Raw genomic sequence first — 12593 nt, forward strand, 5'->3', positions numbered from 1 at the left:
TTTCTTTTTTAAAAAAATAAAGAGCTGGTTCATGAGAGCTTTTCTGAAATCCCGAATTCTGTAAATAAGAATCAATCTTACTGTTCCAAGCTCGTGGATCTTGTTTGAGGCCATACAAAGCCTTCTTTGCCCTTCACTTCATATCCATGTGGCTGCTCAACATAAACTTCCTCATTCAGTTCTTTGTTGAGAAACGTAGATTTAACATCCATTTGATACACATTTAACTCCAATTTGGCAGCTAATGCAAGTACAAGCCGAATTGTCTCAATTCTTGCAACCGGTGCAAAGGTCTTATTGAAATCAACTCCAGGTTGTTGAGAATAATCTTTGGCAACCAATCTGGCCTTGTACTTTTGAATGGAACCATCCTCGTTTTAGTTGGTTTTGTAAACCCACTTGAGACCAATAATGTCTTTGCCTTCAGGAGGATTCACAAGCTTCCATGTGTTGTTCTTTTCAATCACGTTCAGCTCTTCTTCCATGATCTTTTTTCATTTTTTATCCTTCACTGCATCTTCAAAATTCTATGGCTCACAAGAGAAAAGAGCAAATTCTAAATTTTCATTAGAAAAATAGCTTCTAAAATCGTCATACCTCTCCAGAGGTCTTCTAACTCTTTCAAATCTTCTTAGGACAGATGAAGAAGATGAAGTTCCTTCATTTTCTGAATTTTCATATTTTGAACTAAGGTTCCTGGGTGCAATTGCTGGATTTTGAGATTTAGTAGTTGATTTAGGTCTTGTTGCTTTAGTTGGTACAAAATCTGGAATATTTGTTGAGTTCTGGCCGCTGTAAGTCCATTGCCATACTCCCCTTTCATCAAAGATGACATCTCTTGCCACTGTCAGCTTGTGATTAACAGGATTCAACCGATAGCCCTTTGATTCATCACTGTACCCAAAAAACTCAAGCTTTTCTCCCTTTTGATCAAACTTGTCCTTATTAGGAGCTTTGTTGAGTGAGTAGGCTAGACAACCAAACACTTTCAGATGGCTAACATTTGGTTTTCTCCCACTCCAAGTCTTATAGGGAGTTCTATTCTTCACCGATTTTATTGGTGACCTGTTTAAGATATAAACAGTGGTATGTACAGCTTCAACCCAAAGAGAATTAGGAAGTCCTTTACCTTTTAATGTGCTCCGAGCCATTTCAACAATGTCCGGTTCTTTCTTTCAGTATCTCCGTTCTGCTGAGGGCTTCTACTCACTGTTAGTTGCCTTTGAATGTCTTCCTTCTTGCAATATCTGAATTCACCTCCACGATTAGTTCTTAAGGTCTTCATTTTCAGCCCACTTTTGCCTTTCAATAAAGGCTTTGAACTCCAGAAATATTGAGAAGGCATCTGATTTTTGCTGAATAAAATACAACCATATCATTCTAGTAAAATCATCAACAAAAAAGATGAAATACCTTTGGTTTCCAAGAGATGGTGTTCTTGTGGGACCAAATACATCCGCATGAACAAGCTCTAAAGGAGCTTTGGCCCTCCAAGAAGTTTTGGGGAAAGGAAGGTGGTGCATCTTCCCGTAAATACAGCCTTCACTAACTCCTTCAATTGGATTTATTTGGGGAAGACCACGAACCATATCCTTTTGCTTGTGAAGCTGCAGTCCCTTATAATTTAAATGCCCATATCTAAGATGTCATAGTTGAGATTCGTTTGAAATTTCACTCTTCAAAGCCACTGGACTTGTGTAGTTGATGGAGAGTGGAAAAACCTTGTTTTGAGTCATCTCAACTTTAGCCATCAGTGAGTTATTCTTCTTGTCTATGATTCTGCATTCATTTCCTTCGAAATGGACTTGATATCCTTTTTGAATTAACTGGCCCACACTTAAGAGATTGTGAGCAAGACTTGGGACATAAAGAACATCATGGATGAATTTTTGCTCACCTGATCTGGACTGCATTGCTATTACACCTTTTCCTTTAACTTTTACAAATTTCCCATCACCAAGAATAACGGAATTTGAAGCATTTTCATCAATTTTAACAAACAACTCACAGTTACCTGTCATATGACTGCTACAGCCACTGTCAAGGTACCAAACCTTGTTGTCCTTGCTGAAATTTGCTTCTGAACTTTCATTCTTCTTGTGCCAATAATCCCGGTCTGAATGGTTTGGAATGCGGCACCTTTTACACCTTAAATAGCATTCAGCTGAGGTGTGATTTGACTTCTTGCATATGATGCAATTCTGTCCTTGATTGTTGGACCTTTGAGGCTGAAAATTCCTGCCTCTGCCACAACCTCTTCCACAACCCCGAGACTGATTATTTTGGCCTCTTTGAGACTGGTCTTGTTGCTGAAAATTTCCTTTCCTCTTGATTTTCCCGGTTCAAATTGAGCTTTGATTGAAAAGCCTGCTCCAAGGGCTGTCCTGAAGATCTTTTAATTCTTTCCTCATGTGATTCTAAAGAACCACAGAGGGCAACATGGTCATAATTGAGAGGTCTTTTGATTCTTCAATTGTTGCAGCTGCATGATCAAATTTTGGTGGTAAACTTCTGAGAATTTTTTGAACGATCATTTTTTCTTCTATCCGATCACCATAAACTCTGATTTAGTTGACTATTTCAGCAACCTTGAAGAAAAAATCTTTGATGCTTTCAGAATATTTCATTGGCAAGCATTCAAAATTCTTCCAAAGAGATTGTAGTTGGGTCAAGACTACTTTATTGTTTCCTTGAAATTCCTTCTGCAGTATTTCCCATGCATCTTTAGCCTTTTGAATGCCAAAGATGCGGGGATAGATGGTCTTGCTAATCCCTTGATGAAGATAACTCAAAGCAAGAGCATTATTTTTTATTTTTTCTTTGTTCTGGGCTGATCTCTGAGATGAGGTTGCTGTGCTTGTGTTTGTAGGGGATGAATCATCATTTGCTGAAGTTGAATCATCATGCCCTTCTTCAATAAACTCCTATAAGTCTCGTGCAATGAAGAAAATTTTCATTTGATCAGCCCAGTACCTATAATTTTCTCCTTTGAAGGTGGGTACTTGGTTTTGAGAATATTTGAACATAGTTCCAGCATAGGAAGAGGTGCTGGACGACATGGCTTTGATACCAAATTTTGTTGGAACAGAAGAATAGAAAAACAGGAAAAACAGAGAAGAAAAATACAGAAGAATTAATTTACTGACTTGATGAAGAAATTACATATATAAAAAGCTACAGTGCTGCAGCACTTTTTGCTGGATTTTTGAGATTCTTTTCAACTTTTTTACTATTTAAAATGACTGGGATAAGGACACTATTTATAGGGCAGAGTACATGGGGAATAGATGGGAAATTTTAACATTCTAGGAACTTAACAACTCATTAAATAAACCTAGAAACAAGGAAAAGAATATGACAAGTTCCTAGACTAAATAACTCACTCCTGTGCTATTAATGGATGACAGCTGTATTCCACTTTGAAAAACTGAACAGAACTTTGAATAAGAATCACACTGGCTGCAACTTGCTGACTGAATAATTCTATTGCTGAATGTTCTGCTGACTGTAAGCTGAGTTGTCTGCTGACTTTTCAACTAAATAACTGAATTAACTAACTTCAGTAGGTTCATGGCTTTCTCAGACTCTAGAATAATTCTCTTGAACTTCAATCTTACCTCATTTGGATCAGATGCAACTATTTCATGTCATACAGGGATGTAAACAATCTAAGCGTGAATATATGTGACATGAGCTTGGCGATAATGACCCATGATTAGGTTCAGGATCAGGCTGTGCTTTAATATTTTTGGACCTCAACAGTACTGAAGTTTTGATCTAGGAGTTGAACTGTTGGAATCCAGCATTGAAGGATTTAATACCTTCTCTAGTGCTTAGAAGACCTTTCTTATGTCTCCATGCTAATTTGATTATCTGAACATATGGTCAACTGAAAAACAAATTTGCATGTGCATAAAAAGACACCCCTATGATAACCTTTTATTACTTGTTCTCCTTTGCCATGCCCATATAGTTGCTTCTCATTTCTTCTTTTGGAGGTTGTTCTTTGAGAACACCTGTCTTCATGTGGGACTTCTGTATCTGTGACCCTTAGGCAGTTTAAACATTCCAGAATGTCCATGCTAGGGAGAGGTATCCAAAATAGACAGAAGTAACTGCAAGGAATGACTTTCTGTGCAAGCCATTGTCTTAAATTTCTAGAAAAAAATAGAAGGAAAAAATTAACTGAATAAGGTCTTCAGAATCCTCAAGCTCAGGTGACCATAAATGCATATCTACCACAAAGCCACAAACATAAGGAGATGAGATAAAATCTGCTTGCAAAGTTGCTTGATGTAGCTGATTTATTGCTTCAAGTCGTCAAGGGAACTTTGCATAATTTTGGTCTTACCAATTAGGTTTGTAGTATTGGGTTCGTTGAGAGTTGTACCAAAGAAAAATAGTGACTTTGGACGGAATTGTAGTTGAGGACAGAGAGTTAGAGATACTGAACTATGAGGAAGTAATTATTCTTTTTCTGAGTTACGTTCTCGAGGTTTTATGTTGAGTAACAATAAGTTTTGATCTTGGATCAGTGCTACTGTGATGCCATAGCATTGTTATGTTAAAAAATCAGAGTGGTAACTGAACTGTTTTCTCAAACTTTTGCTGAATAATTGTTGTTATAATGTGTAACTTTTCTGTCATTTTTCTGTTTTTTTTTTTCCAAATTTATGCCTTTTTTTTTTTAATAGTACTCGAAAAAGGTCACATTTGCTTTGCATCTAGTTATCACCGGGGCAAGTGATGAAAGAATTTATTTTTTATCTTCTTGAGTTGCCTTTGTCTGCTTCTTTATATTTATTCTGGTCATGACAATGGCTTCCTCAATTGTTGCTTAGGTAACTAAAGAATGCCTTAATAAGGCAGTATCAATATGTGGACCAGGAGTGGAATACAAGAAAATTGGTAAAACTATAAAGTAAGGCATCATATTTGGTTTTTGTTTTTGCTTCCTGTTTTTTGACTGTTTCCATATAACATTAGTAAACATCACCCTTGGTTTTTTATTTTATTTCGTAGAAACTGTGAAAAGAGTAGAATGTCAAAGTAGAAAATTGCTTGCAATTACTTCTGAACACAGTCCTACATCACTTTTCCAGTTTTCTTTAAAATTTCAAATGGAGGCAATATAAAGATTGCAGCCTGATATCTTGATACAAAAAATATGAGTACATGCAGCATGTTCAGATGTACTTAGTTTGTTTATTTCTTTAAAAGAAAAAAAAAAAAAATCCAACCTTGCCCCCTAACGCCTTTGTTTTGCTTTCCCCACCACCAATAATTACCTATGGATTAGATGTGTCGCCAGTTGTTTTAGTAACTTGTGACTTTCACTTCTAAGCCAACCAGCATTTTTCTACAACTCTTTCTTGGAAACTGGTATAGTAAAAATGTCTGGGGACAGGACCGACACGTACGCATACTTGAACTTTTGAAGTTTTTATGCTGACATTGAAGATTCATTGTAGTCTTCTTTTAGTACTGGTTTTCAGTTAACACGTAACCATGTGCAGTTGGAAGCATAATGTGTTTGTTCATGAATGTTAAGCTTTGATTTTTATATCTTCTCATTGTATTGTTTTCGATTGAAGTGATCATGCAGATAAATTTCATTATGGTGTTGTCCAACAGTTTGTTGGCCATGGAGTTGGACGTGTATTTCATGCTGATCCTGTTATTCTACATTTCAGTAATTATCCTGAACTCCTTTATTCTCCATTTGCTGTTGTGCTAGGCTATAGCTTTTATTGCCATCTGTGTACTGTTTATCTGCTGGTTATTATCACTCATTTGATCTTATGGTTTGGAACTTAGGATTTTTTTTATCATTCATTGTTATTATTGTTAACAGTATATAAATGTTCTGGGATTCAAACTTTATTTTTGAACTCATGCCTCATGGTGATGGGCAATCACCAATGGAGAACTTTAGATGTTTATATTGTAGCTAGGTTCTATTATTTTAGCTTGGGAAAACTTTGGTTATTTTAGAAGTATAGTTAATTTACGTTTATTTTGCATATTTAAGTACCTTTGTGCTTATTTTGTAATTTCTTGTTTTATAGGGGTTTTTATGTAAATATATGTTAGTAGTAGTGGGTATAAATACTGGTCTAAGTTACTTGGACAGTTACTGTTTGAATCAGAATTGCAAGAACAGTTTCCCTCCCTCCCTCCCTCTCTCTCTCTCTCTCTCTCTCACAGGTTCGTCCTCCTCCTTTCTTCTCCTTCTTCTCCCCTCTGTTCTATCTAAAGTCTCTCAATTTTGTTCTTCTATCTCCTGTTCTCTCCCTATTATGTTCTGTCCCCGCTGTCCAGCACCCTCTTAAGTCTTATCTCTTCTCTTCTTTTCTGTTCTTCTTCTCCTCCTCTTCATCTAATTCTCTCCCCTTATTCTCTCAATTTTCTCTTCTAATGCTGTCCTACATCAATTTGGCAGCAGAGTAGCCCTAGAACCGTATCCACACTCCTCTGCCTCTACCATTGCTGTCACACGTAAGAACAATTTATAGTTAATTTGAATCAATTTCAATTGCTGTAAGTGTTGTGCATAACTGTAAGTACCTAACAAGCATCCTAAGTTCAGAAATTGCAGGAAAAGCCTCGAGGAGTTCATTTGTAACTTCCAAAGAAATTGCAGTTGCGCCTCTGAAATTCAAACACCAATAAGACCACCTTTACCATTCTGTATAAATAGGCTATTCCAGAAAAATTTTTATGACACTTCTTTCACTGCCAGAATCAGAACCCTCCGAAACACAACCCCCTGAAGTTCCATCATCCACCGGAGAAGATCCAAATGCTACCTGAATGTTTTGATGTTTTCGAGCTGACCACCCTTTAAAATCTCTCTTGATGATGTTTACTTGAAACACCACCGCCACCATTTGATTCACCACCCCTCAATCTGTTAGCATCTGGAGCACCATTGCCGGAGGCACATGCAACCTGCAAGTGAGGAACTGCTAGATTCTTCTCCTGCTTCCAGTTTAGAGAGAATTTGTTTCCAACTACTTTTTCCCTGGATTTTGAAGCTCAATCGAGGAAAATTCAAGTGCTAGTGCAAGTTACATATTTGGAGGATAACTTCAGCACCAATACTGGATTCAGACTTCATTGCTGCATTCTGTAGGCTTTTATTTTGTGGAAACTTGAGAAATTGGGAAGTTAGCTCAAAATATTGGACAGCCAATGCAAATTTCAGAGTTGAAGGTCTGCCAGCATTCTGATTGAGGCCTATCTGCAGTGTTTTGAGATTTACTGCATCAAATAAGCTTTCCTTTATGAGACGTTAATGTTCGCTTGAATAAGTCCATCTTCAATTGTTTAGCACATATTTTTTGGAGGATAAATTCAGTGTGCTGGCACACTCTCCAAATTTTTAAGTGGAGTTATATTGGATTGTCAGTGAGAAAATGAGGTGAAATATTTGAAGAATCTCTTGAAACTACAAAGCGGAAGGGCTGTTTAGTAATGTTGAATGAACTTCCACTGCTTGGACTCCACGAAAACTGATTTAGTGTTTCTTATATTTGGTACTTGTTTGAATTTGCATTGGTCCATATTTTCCTTTTGTTTTAATGGAAGAAAATGATGGATCGATTCCACATATCTAGCTCCCATCTAGTTGGCAATTCTAAACAATTGATAAAACCTAGGTGTCTTTATTTTTTATGGTCATTCAGGTCCTCAGCCTTTCCTAGATTGGTTGGATGACATGGAGAATTATTTTAATTGGTATAGATTGTCTAACCACAAGAGTATCTACTTAGCTAAATCTAAACTTCTTGGTTTGGCAAAGCAATGTTGGCAAAAAGTTGAAAGGGACAAAAAGTATCTTGGAGAGCCACCTGTTATCACATGGTCCAAAATGAGATATATTCAAGAGAAAATTAAAGGGAGCAAATAATGGACCAATTATGCAGTCTTAGGCAACTTTCTTCTAGTGTCACAGATTATTACCTTAAGGCGTAATATATGAATTGTGTTGCTTTACAATATTCCACTTGACTCAATATACTTTCACGCTTGCTTATTGCTTCTGCGTAATCTGCAGAAACAAAATCTCCTTTATGGAATTCTATTGAGGATGTCATATAAGGATTTTGCTTTTCTATTTCGTAATCAGGTCATATAAATCCTCACGAGTTAAATTTGCACTATTGGGATCATATAAATCTCCAAGGACTGCCCACTACTCTGATAATCCACTCTTGGGGTCAGCTAAATCTCGATGGATTACCTTTTCTCCTTTTTCTGGTAGCCATTCCTAGAGTTGTATAAATCTCCAAGGACTGCCTTTTATTGCTTTTTAAAGTGTCCACCCCAGGATCATTTAAATCCCTAAGGTCATGTTTGGTCGGTCAGAATGTGTATTAGGAATATAGTGATTATAATAGAAGAATTTAATAGTTTACATCAAAATTGTGCTACACCATTAGGCAAATAAGAATGCAATTTTTTTTTTAAATTTTTTTGGAGTTCATAACATAGAATAGACAAGGTATAGCTATTCCTAAATTTTACAATGGAAAGGCCTATTTCCATCATATTCTACATTGGACAGAATAAAGCAAACTTTAGCATGGGTGACTTCTTTTAAAATTATTACATCCCTATACATTTTTAATTACATTTTCATTTTATTCCATCCTAAAAAGATATTCTGTGAACTAAAACACAACCCAAGGGTTCCCCTTCTCTCCTATTGAAAATGTCCAATCTTGATGTCATGTGAATACCCCCGCCCCCATCACTTACTTTCTCCACGTGATTAAAGCACAAACTATACTCTATCTTTGCCTAACGTCATACAAAGACATTAGCCAATCATGGACAACTGTCGATAGTTCATTCTGCCTAAGGTTAGCTCGGATTTTTCTTTGAAGAAACCCTAGTTCACTTTATTTTTCTCCCTTTCCCCTCTTTTTTCTCTCTCTTATTTTAATTCTCTGTTCTTTTTCTTATATTTTTTCTTTCTATTTTACCCTTTGCCAGTGTCTGGAAACAGACTGGGATGATTCAGCCCTTCGAGGGCTGGCCTGGGCAGCAAAGTTTGTCTCCTCTTTTTCCCTGTCCTCTCTCTTCCTTCATTTCCATCTTTATTTGTTTTTCTCTACATCTTCTCTCTCGATTTCACTCTTGTATGGCAATACAGAGTGAGCTATGGCAACCATACCCTTCCAAGGCTAGCCCAAATCCATTATGAAAAGCTTCTTTCTTTTTGCTCTCCTTTTTTTTTTTCTTGTCCTTTATTCCCATATTTTTCTAGCTTTTTCGCCATGTTTTCTCCCATCTTTCTCTCTGTGGTGGCAATATGAAGCGTGTCATGGAGACTTGGGCCTTCCAAGGTTGGCTCAGAGCCAATTGGTGGAGCTTCTCTCTCTCTCTCTCTCTCTCTCTCTCTCTCTCTCTCTTTGACAACCTATACAAGCCCTCCGGCATCAGCCAAAGCCCTCTTGGAGAACAACTCTTTTTTCTCTCCTTCCTCCCATCTATCTGTCTACATTTTTTTGTGATTTATCTCTCATACATACTTCCTCAGCCTCTAAAAGTTAGCAATAAGTTCTAGGGCGGTTTGGGGCTCATTTTTTCATTTATTTAAGGTTTTCTTTTGGATTTTTCTAGAATTTTTGGCTGTTTATCTAGGGCCTTAGATAATGTCCTTTTTCATTTTAAAAGTTAAAGTTTTTTTTTTTCCAAAAAATATAAATAAATAAATAAATAATACCCCCAATACAATGTTGTTTTGTTTTGTTTTGTATTTTTGTTTTTCAAAATGTTTGGAAAAATGGGGCTTGTGGTTAAAATAATACCCTGAGCTTTGCGTTAGAGCAATTCCTGCTATTTAGTAGAATTACATTAAATTCTTCAACCTTAGCTAAATTGGTAGAAAAATTAGATGACCAATCACACCTAAGGTGAAAAGTTGGTGGCTGCTCTATTTATTTCACAAATATAAAACCCCTATTTTTCTTTGGCCATTGAAGGTATTGCATGTTGCAGCACTTATTATATATTATTTTTATTGATATTTTATTTTTTATGTTACATTGTTACTAAGTCTGAGTTCTCGTGATATATGGTAGAACTTTATGTTTGCCAAATTCAAGACCAGTTTGGAGGCAGCGGGTTTATTTGTTTTGGAGGAGAGGGCAGAGGGTGCAGCAAATTTTAAACTATGGAGTAAACAATTATGGTTTAATTGATCGTTTAAGAATTTGAGGATGGTTCAGGACCAGCTAGTGACTGATCAAAATATAGAAGGGCAAAGTGTGAAATTAGGTGTAATCCCAAGAGGGGGTGAATTTGGTTATTTTAAAATTCTAGGCCTTTTAAGTCCTAATTTTAAAATCGCAACTACAAACACTAGCTTGAAGATATTCAAATATCAGTATCACACAACTTAATAAATTCAAGTTAAGATTATCTCAAGCAATTTAGTACTACCCAATCAATCTCAAGTGCAGCAATTATTTAAAACATATACAATAAACAAATAATCAAGCGCAAGAGGAAATAAAATGAGACAAGGGAAGAGAGATGCACACTCCAGATTTTCGGTTTGGCCAACCCAACCTACGTCCTCGCTACTACCCAAGGATTTTACTATACCGCTCCTTAACTTGGGACGGAGCTTCCCGTTACAATCCGCTGCTTACAAGAAGCACAATTTCCTCTTTACAATCTGCTGTTTACAAGAGGCGTAGCTTCCTCCTCCCATATTCACAACTCGAACCATCAATACAAGTGACAAATGAAAATTTTCAGATACACTCAGATGCTTCTCAACAAGCTAATGTGTACAAGTGAAATCCTACACACTCTCTTAAGATATAACTTGAAGCTCAATGGAGTAAATGTGTTGATCTCAATATGATATTTGTAATAAAATAATATATGACCTCTGTATATAAAAATATGTATGATGAGTTTCTTCAAAGATCTAAACCCAATGCAATATTTCTCCAAAAAATAAATTTTCAAATAATACATGTGTTGGAGATCCTAGGGTTTGCTCTAAAAACTTTTGCAAAAATAAAATCTTTGAATAAAAATATGAGGGTAAATACTTTCAAAGATTCAAGCCCCAGTAACAAACAAAAAACTTTTTCCCCAAAAGATTTTTCAAATAAAGGATATATGGAAAACTAGGATTCTTGCTCCCCAATAAAGATTTTAAACAAAGTTAATAGGAGACTAGATAAACTTTGAAAAGATTGAATGCTCAAAATAAACTTTACCAAACCTCAAAATCTCAAGATCAATAATGCTTTTCAAGATGATGTGAGTGAATGCCCTTTGAATACTGAGAGAATGCCCAAAAGATGTCTAAATGTGATAGAGTGTAGGCAAGAGGTGTAAAACTAGGTTTTAGGGATTTTAGGTTTGATATATATAAGCATTTTCGGCATCTAAACATTTTCCAACCGTTGGATCATTGAAAAATATTTTAATTAAAAAAAATATATGCTCGTTTAAGCGCTGGAGCGTCAGTTTGCCCGCTAGACTTGTCGATGAGTGGACACACTAGTTGATGAGCGCCCTTCACTCGATCGGCGACGAGACCAGGGGAATCGTCGACTAGTGGTCTGTCTAAGAAAGTTAGGGTCTCAGTATTTTCTCGTTGACGGGAACATGCATTCGTCGACGAGTGGCCTTCATGCATTCATCGGTGAGGCCAGGGGACTATTAACCTTCTAAGATGTAGATCCAACCTAGAACAAGTGCATATGAATGTTTCATGAAAAACATGCATCCTAAGGTTCGTCTATTGGTCATTTTGAGCTTCCAACTATATCTTATGAGACATGTAAATACGAATACGACTAAATGCACATTACAATTGAAAAGTTGAACCATCTTCATCCTTTTGTCCTTCAACTTCCATGGAACAGGCCAAGTTGTATGTGCTTCAGGTTTTTCATAGCTTCCATAGCATTCTTACCATCCATGTGTGCTAAGTAATGATCCTGTTCAAAAGCTCAATGCACGGGTAAGATACTAAGTAATTTTTCATTATCAAAACTGGATTGGATTCATAGAGTCAACACAAAGTTGTAAATTGTGATGAATAAAATAATTTGTTAACTAATCAAAATATAATAAGTTACAGGGATGATTGTACTTTTTACAAAATTTTGCAGTCCCCAAAAGTGTACAATTCTTCTCAACTTTATCTAATATAAGGGAACATTTTCTTTTTGGGGAGCGGGAGCGGGAGGGGGAGAAAGGGGGGGGGGGGATGGGAAGGTTTTCTTACTTGCATTTCCGCCCATGTTTGGAAGTTTGTTTTCCTTACAGGAACCAGTGGTTAACTTTGTTTCCATTCATGCATGGATTAGTTAGTCATAGAAAGTGGATGTTTAACCACATTATCCAAGTTGTTTGATGAATGTGAATATGTGCTGCTATGACTGGAATGTCAAAATTAAATACCTACACCAGGAAGTTTATGGGTAAATATTTATTGTAGAACATCTGATCAGATCTAAACAATGTACTACTGTTAGAGATGGTTTCTATGTATAATGAATGTGTGCACCCTGAGGCCTGTAAAAATTCCTCTTCTAACTTGGGAAAAAATTCAT

General features: G+C 36.4%; 1 protein-coding gene across 2 annotated transcripts in view; it reads left to right on the forward strand.

Annotated features, from left to right (window-relative positions):
* The window catches only part of LOC131162044 (methionine aminopeptidase 1D, chloroplastic/mitochondrial), a 53963-nt gene that overhangs the window by 25000 nt on the left and 16370 nt on the right, over positions 1 to 12593 (forward strand). For both annotated transcript variants that reach the window (XM_058118156.1, XM_058118164.1), the window contains exons 7-8: positions 4842 to 4921; positions 5595 to 5692. In XM_058118156.1, coding sequence (XP_057974139.1) covers positions 4842 to 4921; positions 5595 to 5692 — 178 coding nt within the window. The remainder of the gene's footprint in view (positions 1 to 4841; positions 4922 to 5594; positions 5693 to 12593) is intronic.

This window comes from Malania oleifera, chromosome 1 (genome assembly GCF_029873635.1).
Source record: "Malania oleifera isolate guangnan ecotype guangnan chromosome 1, ASM2987363v1, whole genome shotgun sequence".
In the NCBI taxonomy this organism is placed as follows: domain Eukaryota; kingdom Viridiplantae; phylum Streptophyta; class Magnoliopsida; order Santalales; family Ximeniaceae; genus Malania; species Malania oleifera.